This window comes from Camelus bactrianus, chromosome 6 (assembly GCF_048773025.1).
Source record: "Camelus bactrianus isolate YW-2024 breed Bactrian camel chromosome 6, ASM4877302v1, whole genome shotgun sequence".
In the NCBI taxonomy this organism is placed as follows: domain Eukaryota; kingdom Metazoa; phylum Chordata; class Mammalia; order Artiodactyla; family Camelidae; genus Camelus; species Camelus bactrianus.
Genome location: NC_133544.1, coordinates 76,388,503 through 76,407,352, shown reverse-complemented (window position 1 = coordinate 76,407,352; position 18,850 = coordinate 76,388,503). Strand labels below are relative to the sequence as shown.

At 41.4% G+C, this 18,850-nt stretch overlaps 1 protein-coding gene and 1 long non-coding RNA gene across 2 annotated transcripts; one reads left to right on the top strand and one right to left on the bottom strand.

The window, feature by feature from the left end:
* The first annotated feature begins 800 nt into the window (after positions 1-800).
* Positions 801-18,419, top strand: LOC141577817 (uncharacterized). Its single transcript, XR_012507284.1, has 3 exons — positions 801-1,047; positions 17,337-17,420; positions 18,306-18,419. It is a non-coding gene; the product is annotated as an uncharacterized LOC141577817 (long non-coding RNA).
* LOC123619698 (small ribosomal subunit protein eS27-like) lies at positions 10,616-10,768 on the bottom strand. Its single transcript, XM_045524235.2, has one exon. The coding sequence runs from the start codon at positions 10,766-10,768 to the stop codon at positions 10,616-10,618; it is 153 nt and encodes a 50-aa protein (XP_045380191.2).
* Positions 18,420-18,850: the final 431 nt, after the last annotated feature.

Below are 18,850 nucleotides of genomic sequence, written 5' to 3'. Positions count from 1 at the left end.
AACAAATTTAATAGGCATTTTCCCAATGAGTGTTACAATAAAAATGACTTGATTTATACTGTTATTAATACTAAATATATATCTCCTCACTATCATTAATAAAGAATTTTAGTAACCTGAGACTTATCTAATATATTTCACTGTGAACAATGTATTCTAAAAGGCATGATAAAATTATATTTGATAATATATATATATATATATTTAACACTCAACCTTTTCCTATGTCAACAGTCTATGTTTCTTTCTGATAGAATCATTTTAGAATTATTCCAATTAATAGATTATCTTCATGAAGGTCAATTCTAGGCACTGACAGTTTATGGCACTGTAGCCTTTACCTCATTTACTGCAAGTTTAATATATTTCCATTTTTTGCTATTACTCAGCTTTGGCTTCTAACATGATGTGGTTTAAGACAATGTCTGAAATTGAAAAAAGAATTAATATGTAGATAGGTCTTATAGTCAGTTCATTTCAATTCACATCATGTGATTGTCTGTTCCAGTGTGAGAATATTCTCTTGTGTCCCACATCAGTGTTACTTTAGCACATAAGATCTAAGGGGAGAGACAGCACAGTCATTCCTGACCCCCAACCTCGTCCTAGTGCCATTAGCATTCATTGCTAAATGAATGCCGTTTAACTTAATGCGTTCATTTCCTCTGTCCATTTACTGCCCCCTTATGTGCCTATTTTCCTTCCTAAACCTGCTGCAAGGTATGTGGGCAACAAGCAAATTCGGGATTTGAAAAGATTTTTACTTCGTATTTCTGGAACTGAATTGCTCCTCACTGGGATTCTAGATGTGGACAGGTCTATGCCTGTGTCACACTCGCAGTCGTCTTTCCTTACAGCTTCGTAACTTCCATCACATCCTCACCAAAGTGGCTTGTTCATTAATCCAATAACTTGAGTATCAGCCTTTCAGTCCATTTATTTTTTGATGACTGATGTGGATTTTTTTTTTTTTTTTTTTTTTTAGGAGTGATACTTGGATGCCGTTGTCATGGCTGAAAGAGAACCATGGTGCCCTATTAATCTCAGGTAAATGTTGTATTTAAGTACTTGAATGCCCTTTTATATTTATATGGTTGAAGTTCTCAACAAGAACGCACCAATTCTAAGAAATTATGTAGCTGTTGAAATGGAGCTGCCATTTTCTAAAGCATAACACCCATTTCTTGCACGAATTTTTATTCAAGATGCTGAACTGCAAACCACAGAGGATGAGATATTGGCAAAGGAGATGCTATAGAAAGAACAACCACCACAAGAAATTCCTGGTGGATTCTTTAATCATATAAGTCACTGGTGAACAATAAAGCACTGTTAAGATTGCTTTAGAAATTAGGTCTTGACCTGACTTTTTGAAAAATAGCCCAAAGTAAATTGAAAACATAAATGGATACGTGTTTTTGAGAAAGGTTGGGAGAACTGCATCTCAGTATAATGAAGATGAAGCATGTCTGTTCTATCAAAGACAAACTTAAAATGAATGATACCAACCCTAGGAGGGATGAATGATTCAATTTTAGAGTGCATAGCATCTATTCATGTCATCGGTATATATACAAAGGGTGCATCTCTACTCAGAGAATAATTTGACTAGGATGAGGAAAATCAAGCCAGGAAAGTATGCAGCTCATTCGGAGGTGATGTCACTGCCCTGCCACTTTGAGGTCACAAAGAAGCTGTGGTACATCCATGACAGTTTGCAGACGTAGCGATTTTATCCGCACAGGCCGTGCTGCACAGTTAGTTACTCTCCCCAGAATCTTCGCTTTTCTCTAGCTTCTTCACTTCACTCAGTTTTCTTTCCCTGATGCTGACCCTCCCCTTGGCAGCCCTTTTCACCACCCGCCTGGCTCCGGATTTCTGGGCGTTTCCTTCCAGTGCCAGCCCGAGACTGCTGAGCCAGCACCACGCACACCCCAGGGCAAGACTCTCTGACCTTTAATCTCGGTCGTTAAGAGTCAGCACTGCTTACCACACGGGCCAACGACTGCATCATTTATTAGTATGTCGACCACTTTTGTGCTTATTGCTATCGGAATTTTCAGAAGCCAAAGTGGAAACAACGCCTGAGCCCCTGGGAGTTGCCACCGCCAAGTGCTGGTAGGAGCCAGGTGCTTCAGCAGCAGGAATAGAGCAGCCTGGTGACTGCAGTGTTTGCAGGAAGCAGATTCACAAGGACAACAGGAGTTAAAGAGAGAGGAGATTCAGTCAACAAACAAAAGTTAGACAAGTTACAGACCAGTAATATTCTGATGCCCAGATGACAATTAAACATAACATTGCGAGTAATAAGAATCACAAAATTGCCTGGTACACAGGATATTTATATAGTTTACACTGTTTAAACTTTTCTGGATGATTTGATATTGTGCAAGGGCATGGTTTTGTTCTTTTGCTTCGTTGGTTGGTTTGTTTTAATCAGAGATCACAGAATAATGACTCTGCCTCAGGACTCTGCCACTTAGAGCTGGCTTAAACACCCTGGGCTACAGTTTCTGCATCACTGAATCTGAAATAATATCTACCTTGCAGAGTCCCTTTAAGTATTTAAGATAACATTAATACACTAGCATACACTAGGCACTCAGTAATGTATTTACTATTATAAAACTATAATTACTGTAGCATAATATATATGTAAGTATTCATATATGTATAATTACTCTGATTATATACACATATATGTGTATATATGTGTATATGCATACTTTATATGTCTATGTATAGTATTATAAATATATATTTATAAATAGTATATAAGTATATGTGTGTGTGTGTATGAAGAATAATTATGTTTCAGAATAATGCTGTCCATTCCAGTCTGTTTTTATTCAACCTAACATGATACTAACTTAGAAAGATGAGAGAGAGGTATCTTTTCACTTAAAACCATCTTTCACCCCTGACTAATTCCCCACTTGAAATACTACTGTCTCTCTCTTTTTTTAGTTGTGTTTCAAACTTCAGTCTGTCTTCATAGCTTTAGGCAGATGGTGCTGCCCCAGGGAAAACTGTGCTCATGTCAATTTGTGCCCCATTGGCTGAATTCCTTTACGAATATAATCACATCGTGAAATTGGAATAATTAGGTAAAAGTTATCCTTGCTTTCCTTGCACTGATGGATGTGTTTACTTCACAAGCCTGTTGTTAACTGTTACCCTCTCTATATCTTCCACAAGATGACCCTTGTCCCCTCAATTTCCCTGCACATGTTGGAATTTCCTGCTCAACTAACATCACTTCCAAGTCTTTTTTAGTTGAATACTTTAATATTTTTAACTCATTTTAGATACTTAATATACTGGGTATCAGTATATTTGCACAGTTTGAAATTAACTATAGATACAGACAGACCTCAATAATGAAAAGATGTTTATGCAAATTGACTTGTTTTTTAAGATGGTCTATCCAGGATTGTTTTGGCAATTCTCTGACAAAAAGAAGTATATTTCCATGTATAAAAAGCCGCTTAAATCCAGATAAAGTCAGAGAAGCTAGAAAACCTGTCTATATCAAATGAGAATTTCAGTTTCAGGAGGTGAAATTCCTTGAGTGTGTGTGTGTGAGTGTGTGTGCACGTGCACAGCTCTCACACCCCTATATTCCATAACCCATGATTCTATAACTGCTAACATAACAGGTTTCCTGTCCTTTTTCCCATTCCGTCAGATACTGAATCAGAGTCTCAAGCTTTCTAATACAAAAAGACCTCAGAACTTCATTCTTCATCTCATTTATTCTTTTTAACAACACTATGAGATGGGTTGTGTTAGCCTCATTTTTAGAGATGTAGAAATAAGGCTCAAAAAGTTAAATAACTTACCTTAGGTCAAATAATTAATATATAGCATAGTTGGGATTAGAACTGAGTTCCATCTAGGACCAAAACCCATGCTATTTCCATGAAATAGTATTTCTCCAGGGAACATGATAGAAAGGTTAATTATTTTCATCTAGAGAAGTCAAAAAATAGGAAAGGGGTTTTAAAGAGGGTGTAACACTGACATTCACAAATGGAGAAAATACATTAAGAAAACAGAGTGGGCGTAGAAACAACTGTAGGGATGTTTAAGCTGTAGTTGAAGACTAGCAAACCATTAAATTTGGTTATTTTGTCTAATATGAGGGAGAGAAGTAGAGATATGTTTGGAAAAGGAGGCTGAGGACAACCTGAAAGCCTTGAATGTTGGGTTGAAGAGTTTGGACTTCATGTATGGGCTATGGGAACTAGAGGAGGCACCTGAGAAGAGAGGTGTATTTCAAGAAAAGAAGTGTCCATGTAGAAGTGGTTCACAAGGAAGAAACAGGGAAGGAGACTTAAGTTAGGAAGAACAAGTTGTCCAGTAATCAGAGTAGTCCAGGAGTGGTAATAAAGGCTTTTAATGGGGTTGAAACCATGGGAAAGAAAGGAGGGACTTCTGTAATGCTGGAGGAAGCTTAAACATGGAGCAGGAGGTTATTATGAAGGAACTTCCCAACCTGTGTTTTCTTCAATAGCCCATGATTTATGTGCAAGACCTAGTCAATATACAGCTGTTGTAAAAAATAGAAACTGTAAATTTGGATCAGAAAGCATTGAGAAAGGTTGGGCCAATGTTGTGAAAAGATGGCACAATTCTAACTCAAAGCCACTGACACTAAAAATAACTATTACTGTCCTGAAAAGATGGGGTCAAAGTAAGAGAAAATGAAGTTGACAGGTGAATCTATATAACTAGTTTGATGTATTCTATGTTGAAATTTCATTATTGGAAGAAAAAAGAACAGTGGAAAACTTAAAGGGTTATTTAGTGAGATATTTAGAAGGACAAGGAATCCAATTGCTCTTGGTTAGTTTAGGGGCTGTCCTCTAGCCGGTCACCTCATGCCATTAAAGATAAAATAAAGTGTAAATAAAACTGAAATCACACATATAAAGCAAATACATACACTTTAGATAAAAGGAGATAGCATAGTAGAAAATAAATGAGATGAAATAGCAAACTAAAAATTCAGACTAGATAAGATGCAGTAAAAAGACAATAAAACAAAAAGATTAAAGCAGCTTAAAGTAAATAGTAAACACTGACTAAGAAGACAGACTATTTAAAGTTGAAGAATTCAGCTAAGAGAACACCCTTTTTAAAAAGATGGGAAATGAAAAAGTCCTGCAGAACTCAGAGCTAACCCTTGGGGCAAATCGAGCTGTATCAATTCCCAGCAGTCACCCTGCTACACATCTTCCTTGTGGGCTGGGCTTCACTCCAGAGGGTCACCGAGTACACTGCCCCAGGCTAACACACTCAGGTGAAGAGACCTTGAGAGATTTGTCCTTCAGGAAGAAGGCTATCATTTTCAACACCTGGGCTTCTTTATACAGTTGATAAACAATTGCAGTGGCACAATTCCAGCCAGTTTTTCTACCCAGGTCCTACAACTTAGCTAAGTCTCTCCCAAACAAAACAAGGAGATGAATTCAGAATATTCAGCAGCTGATTGAATGTATGGAAACAAAGGGATGAAAAAAAAAAAACCACAAAGAAGGTTCCAGTTTTAACAAGTTTTCTTTTAAGGCTCTGGGAGTCAACAAAAGTCATTTACAAATGTGAGATATATTGCTTTCTCATTTGTGATGCCATTAATACTGTAAGAGAACAGCTCACAGATAAACACATGGAGACAAATAAGCAAGAACCACTATTAGAGAAACATTTGTGTCTCTAGTTAATTGATTATTGGAAAGTATCACACTTCTTATAAATTTTACCAGTCAATCTCTTAGAGCCATTGATGAACCAATGACTCAAAAATTCTGCTTGGTTATCAATCTTCCAATAAGGCTGGACCTTTTACATGGGCCAAAGGAAAACCAAAGGCAGTCAGCTCTATGGTGGCTAGTTGTGGTTACCGCCAAGGATGTGAAGGTGTACCTTTGGAACAGCCTGCTGGACTTGGCTACTGGCTCTGCCGTTTCCCGGCTAGACAGTCTCTGGCAAGATACTTCCACCTTCATGTACCTCAGGCTCTTTATCTGTCAAATGGGAATAATGCTATAGGGTGGTTATGAAGAACAAATGCATTAATCCATGTAAGGGACTTAGCACCCTGCCTTGCACATAAAATGTGCTCAGTAAATATTTGCTCTTAGTATTATTCCAATAGCGACAGCTTGATATTTGGAAAAGATGATAGAGTATCTTGGATGTTTAAAAGAAACTTAAAAATGTAGTGCAGCATCTAGATAACAACTGTAAACCTAGGACAAATGAAAACAAATCTCAATCTTAAGACAAAATTTCTAATACCAACACCTAACCTATCTTAAGAAAGTTTTGACAAAATGTTGGTTAAAGATAAAGGGGACAAAAATAATAAGAGCTAGCATTTATTGCATACTTACTATAAGCCAGGCGCTGTTCTAAGCCTTTTACGTTTATGAGATTATTGACTCCTAGTAACAGTGGTATGAGATAGGTACTATGATAATCAACCCAGTTTACTGATGAAAAGTAGACTGGTTAAGTAACTTGCTAATACAGCTAATTTGCAGAGGAGCTGGAATCAGAAACACAGGCATGAGGTGGCAGAGCCAGCTTGTTTAAAAGCCAATACATTCAAGTCTTCTAATAAAGTAAAGTTAAATTTTCTCCTCATCCTAGAAGACCACGTTTATTGGGTGGATAGTCTTTCCTAACCTATTTTACTCTGGGATTCAGTAGTAGAAATTCTGTTTCTGTGAGCTTTATTGATGCGACCCTTGGTTTCTGTCTCCTCTCCCATTCTCTCACTCTCTCTTCTTGAGCAACGTGTGAGTCACAGCTAGAGTGAGACACCTAAGGGGGAGAGACTAAATCTGGATTAAGATCTACATACCAAAAAATGACCATTTCAAAGACTGTTAGATTGAAGCTTTTATTTACTTTCAAAATGTATTTTCATGTAACAGAAAGATAGATAGATAGGTAGATATTACTAGTCCCAGAAATCAACACCATTCTGTTTACAGTACATATTATGTTTTCAATATTGTTCAAAAACAAATTCTCAGTAGTCAGCCACAGATCGCACTTGAGATTTATTTATTCTCTTCTTGACATTTTGAATAGTTGAACCCATTTGCTTTTCTGCCATCCTTACCCTCTCCTGCCATCCCATTCTGTAGACATAAAGCTATAAAATAAAACCCTCTGGCACAAAACGCAGAGGAGGTAATGGCCTCAGGTTGAGCAAACAGCTACCAGCAAGATACCTTTAAGACATGTAAATAAAAGCTGGATAAGCAGAGAATATGCCAGCTTGGAAAGAGATAAAATTGTGACTACATCACCACAGAGGGACTACAACACAGAAATAGCAACAGAATATTGTAATTACCATCCCACCCATTGATTTATGGAGCCAGGTTTCCAGGGGCCCCATACAGCTAGTATGCCAAAGGCATAATGCAGCACTACCTAATCAATTCATGGGTGACCCCACAGCATCCATCAATGCAGGTCACAGTCATTTTTAATTCACTGTGAAAGAAGAGCTTTTAAGGAAGCCCTTTAATCAAATGTAATTAGTCTGGAGGGTGATGGAGGACCCATTTAGCCATGCCTATGTGAAGTAATATAAAGTAACCCCAAGCAGGGTTGACCTTGGGGCATCTTATTTACCAAATCAAATTTAGTTAATTTTATGCTTAGTTCAAAAAAAGCGTAAGAGCCATGTCTTTCCTTTACTTACCTAACCTGATCCCGGCCCACTGCAGTGACCAAAGAGGTTCTCATGGTTTGCCTTTCCGCACTCTACCTCATAGTTACAAAGAGAAGCACAATTATTCTCACTGAACGTGCATAACATTTTCTTTCTGATTTATTTCTTGTGATAAAAATAAACTTGAAAAATGTAGAGAATGGCATAGAAAGAAAAAAAAAACCAACAACATTCAGCAATAACTACTAATATTTTGATATCTGGCCTTCCACTTCTTTCTTCTTGGCCTTTATGTAGATTGACAATATCTTGAGCTTTCCTTTCCTGTGCTTTCTTAGTTTTGAGCCTTCCCTTAGTTAGAGAAATGCACATGGCCTCCAGAATTAGGGTTCTAATAACAAGAAGGCAAAGACACAGTCAACTAGCAAACTTTAATCTGCTTGACCTATACAATGGGCAGTTAGAATGGAAGCAGAAGACCTGAAGGGAACCAGACATAAGGTTTGTGACATCAGGATGATAGACTGAGGAGAGATTGGGTCTGAGTTACCCAGCCCTGGGGAGACTGAGCGAGGCTCACTCGGGAGTGGGCAGACATAAGCTGGGACAAGTCATGGGTGGGTGGGGTGGTGATCAGATGACCGGACTGGAGGGACCGTGTCCAGGGCAGTCACAGGAGGGTCACGGGAGCCATCCTGTCCCAGCACCTCTGAGAAGGTGAGCCAGAGTCTACCGGCCTCCTAAGTCAAGTCATCGCTTTTGACATCTGTGCTGATGAGACCTGTTAACCAGTCTTGTAAGTCTTGAGAGAGGACCTAGAGAGCAGGCTAGCTAGTCAACAGTGTCCCCAGAAGGAAATAGAAGGCCTGCATTTTCAACCCTCAGACAAGGGTGAACAACTCACATTTTCATATTTGATTGTAGACTTTGTTAGGTTACCTGGAAGTCCTTGCCTGTTATTGTGAAAAGACTTTGATCTCCTTTGCGTTCCTCAGAAAAATGAATCCTAAGGAGTCTCTTTCTATCAGAGGTATTTTGAAATACATGTATGTTCCTTATTTAAGCCTACGATCACTGGATTATGACTTTAATTAACACGAGAAAGATGACTCAGAATTTCACAGCTTTTTGCCACCATGATCATATTGTACCCAAGCATATTATTCTGAGAGCTGCAAAAAAGAATTTGAATATGTTTGACATATAATAACAAACACTGGGCTGGCAGACATATGGTGAAAGGATATGTATGGATGCATGTGGAGAGTATCAATGGCGTCATTTGTTCAGCTCCAAATCTCTTGGGAACAGTCCAGTTCTCCTTCAAACTCAGGCACACTGGTGCTCTGTGTGAGGAAAGAAGAGCTTCCTCCACCCTGATCCATGTTGTTGTGGCAATCACATCCATCAGCTCCAGTACGGGTCCTGGTAGGATGCCCATGGGAGCGGAGGGACTGGCTTATTGCTACTCTGCTGCTTTTCCCAGAGGGCCGGGCTGGCAGCGGGTTGCTACCTAACCGTGAGAGAGCTTGCCCCTGGGGAGGTAAACAAATGTACTCTCTAGTTTGAAAAAAGTAAGAACCAGATTTTATACTTCTGATATGTACCGGAAAACATACTACTATTTCTGTTTTATCGGTGAAGGGGTAAATAGCACCAGGTTTTCCAGCTGGCCCATAACCCTCAGAGCATTAGAGTCTGAAGTCAGAAATTCCCAAAGCCTGGTTTCCGGTGCACATGTTGGGGCTTCCTGCCAGTTCGATCCATGGTCACCATCCTTTATTTCCTTCTTTCACATTCTATTTCTCTTTGTAACCCTTGTCCATGGCAGCTGCTTTATGAATTTTCATTGACTACATAATAAAGCAAAGTGTGGCCCCTGCACATGCAGCTGTCTGAGACTTTTCTCCCCATCAGTAAATGAGGGGCTAGACTAGATAATTTCTAAGTTGTCTTCAAGCTCCAAAATCTTCTGAGGTTATGACAGCAGCCTTTTACCTGTATGACCCGGTTTTCTGTCTGAGCTGCTCCTTCCTGGAACAGCTAGGAGGGGACCCTTAAGAGGTTCATGAGCCCTGAAATCTGGGGCTTCATCTGTAATATTGTGCATCCAAAGAAAGGGTTTGCCGACTGAAGGAGGGGAGCAGTGTAGAGCAAGGCAGCGTGAAGGCAAACTGTAACAGTGTAAGCCAGGCCAGGGCGCAGGAGAGAGGCTCCGGTCCACATGAGCAGTGCAGTCATGAGGGGTTGCTGTGGGTCAGGAGGGCTCACACAAAAGAGCCGCTTCCTGTGCCCTCATTCTCTGTTTTCCAGTGTCCTGTTCCTGTGACACTGATTTGACTTCCCAATGCCAAGAAATAGGGTAGATTGCTCTAATCAATGGAAAAGCATATTTTACGTTATCTGTTAATTATTTAACGCTCTAATTTAAACACTGTGGTAGACTGAACAGTGGTCCCCAAGGATATCCAGGCCCTGATCCCTAGAACCCGTGAATGTTACCTTATATAGGAAAAGTGGCTTTACAGATGTGACCAAGCTAAGGATATTGAGATGGGGAGATTATCCTTCATTATCCGCGTGGGACCTAAATTTAATCAATGTAATTACTAGAGGGAAACAGGGAAAGAATGGACACAAAAGAATAAGGCAATGTGATGACAGAAGCAAGATGCCATGCTGCTGGCTTGAAAGATGGAGGAAAGGGCCACAAGCCAGAGAGGGCAATAGATGCCTGGGGCAGCCTCTGGAACCTGGAAGAGACAAGGATGGATTCTCCCCTGGATCCTCCAGAAAGAACCAGCTTAAACCTTGACTCTGGCCTGGTGAAACTGGCATAGAGCTGCTGCTGCTTTTTTATTTTTGTATTCAAAATGTGTTTATTGGACGGTTTCCCATTCATCTTGACTCAGGGAGATTTTAGTGCTGCTTCCGTCTGAAGAAGCATCCTTCTGTAAGCCTTGCTTTTCCTCCTGTAGACTGGCAGAGGACAGTAGAGCAACCAATGCACAAAGCTACTGTTTGTGCATGGCTAAAGACGGTGGTGATTTTATAGCATCCTGGGCATTTCATATCCCTGAAATAGGAATTGTGACATAGGACTTCTGGTCTCTAGACTGCAAGAGAACTTGTGTTGTTTTAAGCCACTAAATTTATAGTACTTTGTTACAGCAGCAATAAGAAACTAATATAAACCCCCTTGTAATGTCAGTACCAACGGTTCCTGGTTGAAGAGTCTAATGGCTTTTAGCTAGTCTAAGAAATAAAAATCAAAAATCTAGTTTCTGGGTATGCGGACCCTGGACCTTCTAAGAAACCCCACTCACCTCAGGCAGCGCCTTCCACTTTGTTTCCCACCCCCAGTCAGACTGCAATAGGATGTGGTTTTCCCTGCTAGTGGGCCTCTGAAAAAGACCTTGGTTGGTTGACTTTGCATGTAACTATAAGGAATCTAATAGGGTTTAACAAAAACAAGCCAAAAGAAAGTACCAAGTTTACATATTGGTAAGAGATGCACCTACTCTCATTCAAATGCAGCTGTTCTCTCGCACTTACTTATTACCGATGCCCTTATTAATCTTCTACAGGCGTCAGTGCCACCCAGCCCTGTCTAGACTGGCTGAGAGACTCCTATTTCTCAAACTTTAATATCCATAATAGTATGCATAGGAATCACCTGGGGATCTTGTTAAGATGCAAATTCTGATTCAATAGGTCTGAGGTGGGACTCAAAATTCGAAATTCTAATGAGCTCCCAAGTGATACCAGGGCTGCTGGTCTGCAGACCACACTTTAAGCAGCAAGGTGCTGAACCACAATCTGGAAGTTTCGGCCTAAGGTAGAGTCAAACTGGCACATCCAATAACAGAATCTTGTGTAATTTTCAAACTCTTGCAGAATTTACTTTGAAATACCGTCTCTACATGTGGTGCCTTAGCTCTCCCTCCCTGGTCCTGTCCTGTGCATTTAGTACTTCCTGTATGCCTCCATCTACAGAACACCCCTTGGTCCCTTCCTGGCCTTCTGAAGAGTCTTTTCTCATGAGTAGTAGGCACTGAGCTTGCATGGATCTCTTATGCCTTTCCTAAAAGTCAGGACTCCTCCAGTTCCCTGGGATCTTACCTAAAATATTCTGCTCTATCCGGTTCAGACACATCCCTAGGTTAAGACTTGCTCAGCCTTTAGATAAAGCATTTTTCTCTTGATTTTGAGTTTATATCTAGGCTCAGACTTGCTAGGATCTTGGCTCTCATGAGCAGGCATGGGTCCACCATCACCCCACAAACTGACCTGCCTTTGTAGGCTCCCAGCAATGCCTCAGATCCTATTTTTATCTCTTCCTGTTTTAAAATTGCTACTTCCTATTGCATTCCCTATTGGTTCCAATTTCTGGTTTGAGTAATGACTCTGGCTTTGGTTAATGTAAGGAGCCCAGAAAACTGGCATGCCCTGTGCTTCATAAAGGATCAAATATTTCCTCCTCCACCTGCTGTGGGTTCGTCCACTCAGCCTGCTTCCTCTGGCCTCTATCAGAGGGCTTCCCAGCTCTCTGCTGCCCTCTCCTGGCCTCCAGTAGCACTGTGTTCACATCAGACTTTGGAGCACCAAAGCCAATTCCAGATCACAGTCCCTGAAGGATCTAAGAGCCCTAGCAAGTGGACCAGACTCGTAAGATGAACTGGATATCTACCACCTTTATCAGTATTTTTAAAAATAAGAATTTCAACAGAGGTATCGAAAGAGAACATCCCTAACATTCATTGCAAACAGAATGAATAGCAAAAGAAGGAGGGAAACTTTGGAGCATATTTAAAGAAGACAGCGTTAGGACAAGTGAATTCCCCATTAGGGGATGTTCAGTAGTGAACGGAGATCTTCAAAGAGACAAAACTGTTTAATCTGCCATTTTTACTGGCAGGTATTGAAAACAGTACAATATTTGTATTTATACCAGCAAGTTTTCTCCACCAAATGTCTTGTAAATATTGTAATGTTTTCAAATGTAATATAGGCTTAGATTTGCTCTGAAATGTGAAATGAACATGAAAAAAAAAAACGACAGTGAATACCAATTTGGCCCTACCAGTGTGGCTCCCAGTCCTAGCCGGAAGGGTATCAAGGCATATTGCTCTCTGGGTGCCGTTGCGGGCTAAATAAGAATCCCTCAGGATGGTACTGATGACTTAGACTTTTAAGTCTCCCCTGGTGATTCCAATGAATATTAAGAGCACTTTGGTTAGACTATAAAGTATAAGAGGTGGTGGGCTAAAACCAGGGTCGTATTATGGGAAATATTAAATGAGATATTTGTCATTTGCAGAAAATTTTTAAATCTCTTTTAAAGAGCTGTCCCCAGCAGACCCCACGTAGAAGTATATACCTTGAGTTTACAGACCAGTTCCTGAGCCTCCCAGCTGGACTTTGTTCTCAGGCCTGACCCTGTAATTCTGTACTTGCTGAGCCTTCCCTCATTAGGTGACCCTCAGGGGGGTTGGATGCCTCCTCCCTGTAGGTGCCACCCCTCCGTCCCAGCAGTGCCGTCTCAGACCAGCTTGGGAAGCCCCTCCAGCTTCGTGCACTGCAGGCAGCACTCCTCTCCCCCTAAGCCAGTGCGCCCTGCTCTGCGGGGAGACCCAGATGGTAAAGGGTGGGGTGAGGGAGACAAGTGAAGTTAAGCTAACAAGCAACACAGTGGGGCTCTGTGATACTGTGGTCACCACGAATGTCACCCCTGTAATACTCTGGTTCCATAAAAGCGATTGCCTCTCACCTCAGCCATGATCTTTCCCACCCTTCCTTTCTGTCCTGCTCAGTATGATCATCGCCTTCCCCAGAAGACTTTCCTGACCACCTCACCTCTTGCTCAAAGCCCTCCAGCGCCTCTATTGTGTATCATTATTTTGCACTTAACCTGCTATAATTTTCTTTTCTTCAATTGTGTACATTCTCTATCTTACTTAACTTTTTGTTTAGTTAGCTGCTCTACTGCAACGTTATCTCATCTTTATGCTTCTTTATTACCTGGGAAACTCAAAGCAGGGTGCCTTGCACCTAGTGGGTGTTCAGTTAGAATTTGCTGATTGAGTTTCCTTCAAGCATCACTGACTCAGTCCATGCATATAAAATCCAAACCCTGCTAACCATCATTCTGGACTTGGTTTTTCCCCCAGGGCTTATCCAGTCTCCCCTATTCTTCAGAAGTCAGGCTCCATGTTTCCTACCTCCTTCAGCGCACAATCATTTCAATTATCTGACTAACCTCAAGCTGCCTTTTCTCCCTCCCTGTGTTTACTCTGCTTAGCTAGAAGATTGCTGGCAAACTCAAATTTGCATTTTTAATCAGGCATTGCATCGGATTTTTACTCTATTATTGCAAGTCCCTCTTACATTTAAGCTACTACTTGGTGTATGGGTGACAGCATAAATGTAAATAAGAAAGTAATTTGGTTTTCTTCATCTTTAAAAACAATTTCTAAGCCTTAGAGAATCTCATATGAGGTAATAGCGCTTTTTCTTCCTCGCCTGGAAATGTTGCCAGTTATTTTTAAGGTGAAAACAAAGGCTCGCCTGGGGCAAAACCCTCCTTATTCAAGCCCCTTCTAGGAACAAGTGTTATTTAAATTCAGTTAGAGCTTTGCCCAGGATTCATTTCCGGAGGGGAGGGAAACAATGCACTTTGTTTGCTCTGTTCCACCAGCTCCACGTGCTCCTCCCTTGTAATTCTTGTCCATCACAGCTGGTTCCCGATCCTGGAATGGATGGGGATAAATCTGATCCTGGCTAAGCCGCCCAATTCCGGGAAGACTCGAGCTCTGCATTGGTGGCATGGAGCTGCTCTTGCCTGCCAGCTTTCTCTGGTCATCTCACCTTCTTCTTCTTCTTTTTTTTTTTTTTTTTGATTTTCATCTGCTTTAATTTTTTCCTTTTTTTTTAAACATTTTTTATTGATTTATAATCATTTTACAATGTTGTGTCATCATCTCACCTTCTATGCAATGGGGTTCCCCCATCTCGGGTGTCTGGCCTCCCCTATCATCTAAGTGAACCACACAACCCACAGAAGATCCTTATCACCCCCTGATTTAGGCTCTTGGTTCCCTCTTTTGATGTTCTTTGACATTGCCACCCCATCGCAGAAGCACCCGAAGTGAGCCTCCATCTCTCCCCTCTCTCTGCTACCCCACTCCCGAGTCTGCCAGCCCCTGAATGATCTGAGCCTGAAAATGTGGTCATCTGAAATGGAATCCGAATTATCTTGCTCTTCGAATCAACTGAAAATATAAAGTGACCACAGACCATAAACATAAAGGCAACAGGATACCCAGCCGCGTGGGAAGCAGATAAAGGTCTGCAGGGAGCCCTCTGCAGGGAGTTGAGGCAGGAGATGAATCTTAAGGCACAGGCTCCACCAGCTCTACCAGGAACTCGTATTATTTCCTCATGCCAAGTTTTTCACATCCACAAAATAAATATAACTAGACTCCCAGACTATTTTAGTGTGCAAATAACAAAAATAATTAGCGTTTGTATTGTGCCAAGCACTGTGTGGAAGGTTACCTACATTTTATCTTTTCATCTTCATAATATCCACAGGAGACAGACACCATCCTAACCCCACTTTCCATAGGGAGGTTGCTCAAAGCAACCATGGCTGGGGAGGCACTTTTTAAAATATTGCAGTGTGCTGTATTTGATTGCAATATTGACCTAGAACAATACAAACCAAAGCCAAGAAAAATAACCACGTAGTGGATGTGCTACAGGGGAAAAAAAGAGAATGCAGCAAACAGAGCCAGGGCTGGAGTCAGAAGGTCTTGAGGGGTGGAGGGGAGGAAAGTCCTGAATGGTGAGGCAAAATGATGCTCAGGAGAGGAAGCTGAGGGTGGGTCATGTAGGGAAGGACATGGCTGTAGGCTCAGGCTTCCTAGATCTCCATCTTGTTTTGGCCTATTATTAGCTACCTCTGGCACTTAACCTTTATAAAATGAAGATAACAACAAAACCTACCTCAGTGGATTAAACGCTTAGCAGAATTCCTGGTATGCAGGAGGCACTCAATATGTGCTAGCTATTCTTAATGGCTTAATTAAGCACGTGTGAATCTACAGTTGTCCTCTCAGCAGGGAAGATCAAAAGTCACAGCATCAGCAAATCACTTAACATGTAAATAAAACTGGGATGTGAGGTTATGACATTTTTAAGAAACGAAAGGAAATAGCAGTGAGAGAGCAGCACAGGTCAGAGTTCCTGGAATGCAGGATGGCTAGTCATAGACACTTGCAGGCGGCCCCAAGGGTGACTTCAGACTGAAAGAAAGTCCACGGGAAAGAAAATGGGAAAACTACAGTTTACACACACACACACACACACACACACACTTGCACAGACTTGCTCCTTCTATGACTGAACAGATGTGCCTCCTGCCTCCTCCCTTGGGCTGCCTTCACATTCTAACCTTTGACTCTGCATCAGAATATGCCTGGATCCTTGCCTTGCAACCCTGGCAAAGCATAAATTCCCAAACAGCCAATAAGCAACTGGTAAGGCCACCTTACTGGTGGTCACAAGAGTTAATCAGCAGTTGCAACGGTGCAGAACACTGCATGGGAGCCATCTGTCTGGCAGGTAGGGTTTAATGGGACTAAATCTTAAAGCAAAATTGAGCAGGTATCTGATGGCCCAAAGCTGGCTGGCTTCCCTTGCTTTTTACTTTAGAACAGGGACAAAGACTAACGATTTGAAGATTTCTTGAAGATTAACTTTGGTTATTTTTGTTACTCCCTAGCTGTTTTTCGGTAGTGTTTTGCAATAAAATCCTTAAAAATAAAAAGAACAGTGTGTTTATTTCAAACATATAAAGGAAGAACGAGGGAGAAAGAAAGTCCACAGGAAAGAAAATGGGAAAACTACAGAGTGGTGCATTTATATCTGCTGTACACACTGTCTGCTCTGACAGGGAATTCCCTAGAAAACATCCAGCTGCACAAACCAAGGCATGGTGGGTGACCTTGTCTGAGGACCTAACTGAGGAGAAGGTGAAGGTGGGTGAAAGGCACAAGGGAGAAACATCTCTGGATTTGAACTGGGAAGATGGAGTTAGCTGAACTTTCTCTGGCCATAGCTCAGACCATGTACCAGATTGGGCTGTCTCTATTTTTCCTGTCTACTTTTGTTTTTTTAAACTTCCAGATAGACAGGCACTGAAGCCTTGAGGAAATAGCGTCTCTTCCGTCCAGATCTCTGCTGGGCTGATGCTGTAGAGACAGCTTGAAATTTGCATCGCTCTCACTCTCCTCTGATGCCTTCTTCAAAAACTCTTGGAATCATTGCCTCTAGCTGGCTTCTTACATTTCAGTTGGAACTTCCTTTTAGAAAAGACCACCGCGTCTCATGAACATCAGACTTTGTTCTTTCTGTGCGCGTGCTTTTTCACCTTCCCTGGCTGAACAACCTGGAGTTGACAGAAAGACTTCACTTTCCCTCCAGCTAAGTTAAATCATTAGGAGCAACTTCAAATTTAGAAAACCCAGATCCCTTACAATTTTTTAAATGATTTATTTTTCTGAGTGTTCTGAGTAAAATTATCTTTTAAATTCACTCTAGTTATATTAATTCAAAACTGTTTCCTCTGGTTTTGTAGGTTTTAAACCATATTGGACTAAACATGTACCTCCAGGAACTGGAAAGTCTTAAATATTAAGAGCAATTTTCTACTTCAAGCAAGGTGAGAGCCGTGGGCCGGATCTTTTTGTCTCTGACTGCCTCCCAGGGGCCAGAGGCTGCCTTTATTCCCGATATTAACTGCGACCGAGTCCATCTGGGAACCAAACTTGGCTGCAGTTGGGATTACCTACAGAAAGAGCTCAGGGCTTGGGAGCTCCTGGGGTAAACTATCCTGGTGGGTTAGAGATCGAGAGGACCATTTGTGGAGCCACGAGACTCTCTGTGGGAGTAAGATGAGCTGGCCAATCACGGAAGTCCCACTCAGAAGTTTGGAAGGGTCCCTTCATGTTGATGAGGCCATTTGGATTCAACCGTTTTGATTGACGTAGGGACTTGTAAAGCAAGATTTTAAAAAACACAAATTGTTAAATACTCAGTTGCTTTTAAACAGATGTTACCATTCCTTCCTCACCCTCTTGTTAAAACATAAACTGAGACACATTAAAAGTTTCAAGAGTTTATTCGAGCATACATTGATTGGAATGGGGCAGCTCCCAACCAGAAATGGTTAGAAGCCCCCCACTGACAGGAGCTGTGGGGAGGTTTTTACGGAGAATATCTGGAGGCAAAGCAAGGAAATCATTTGATTGGCTCTAGCTTAAGCAGTTGCCTTGGCTGGGAAAGCCCAGTTGGTGCTTTGTGATCGGTTTTTCTGCAGTGCCCTGACTGACTCTGGTTTGGGTTGGCTTCGGCAGGCCACCAAGGCATTAGAGCCACCTCAGCATGCTGGCCTCCTTGTTTAATTACTATTTTAACACCGTTTAGAGACGATGTGAAGTACAGGGGTACTTATTATGCCTATTTTTAGATTTAAAAAATCTTTTTTAAAATGAGGCCTGGAATTGGTTCTATTAAAGTGCCTTGTTTTGCTCTTGGAATTACCTAGCTAAGGCGAACCAAGAGGGACCAAGCCTGTGTGAAGACAGATCAAGCAAGTGATGATGGGGAAGGAAAAGACAAGAGGAGGAGGTGCCTCGGGGCGGGTCAGCCCACCTGTACTCACTCCTGCTGAACCGTCCAGCGGAAGAATGTTCCCACTTACTCTGTAAGTAAGTTTCATGTGGCTTCTGTCTCTTGGTTCCTCATCTTTTTCCCAGAACAGAAGCGCTGATGTCCTCGCCCCCAGGGTGGCATTCTCATGTTGCCTTCTTTCCACTCTGTAGAGTTCCCAAGATAATCTTAACTCCCCCAATGACTGTTCTGTCACGTACACACCTATAACTTCCAATTCTATATCTCTCATTCAACTTTCTACCCAGTCTCGCATTTCTAATTCCTAATAGATATCTCCACCTGAATCATTTAAAAGAATTCTTCCCTCTACTCTGGGCATTTTGGAATTATCATGCTCCTTCGTTTTCTTTCCATGATTTATTCCCCCTTTTAGAATAAGTTCCATGCAAACAGGATTCTTCCTGTCTTGTCACTATT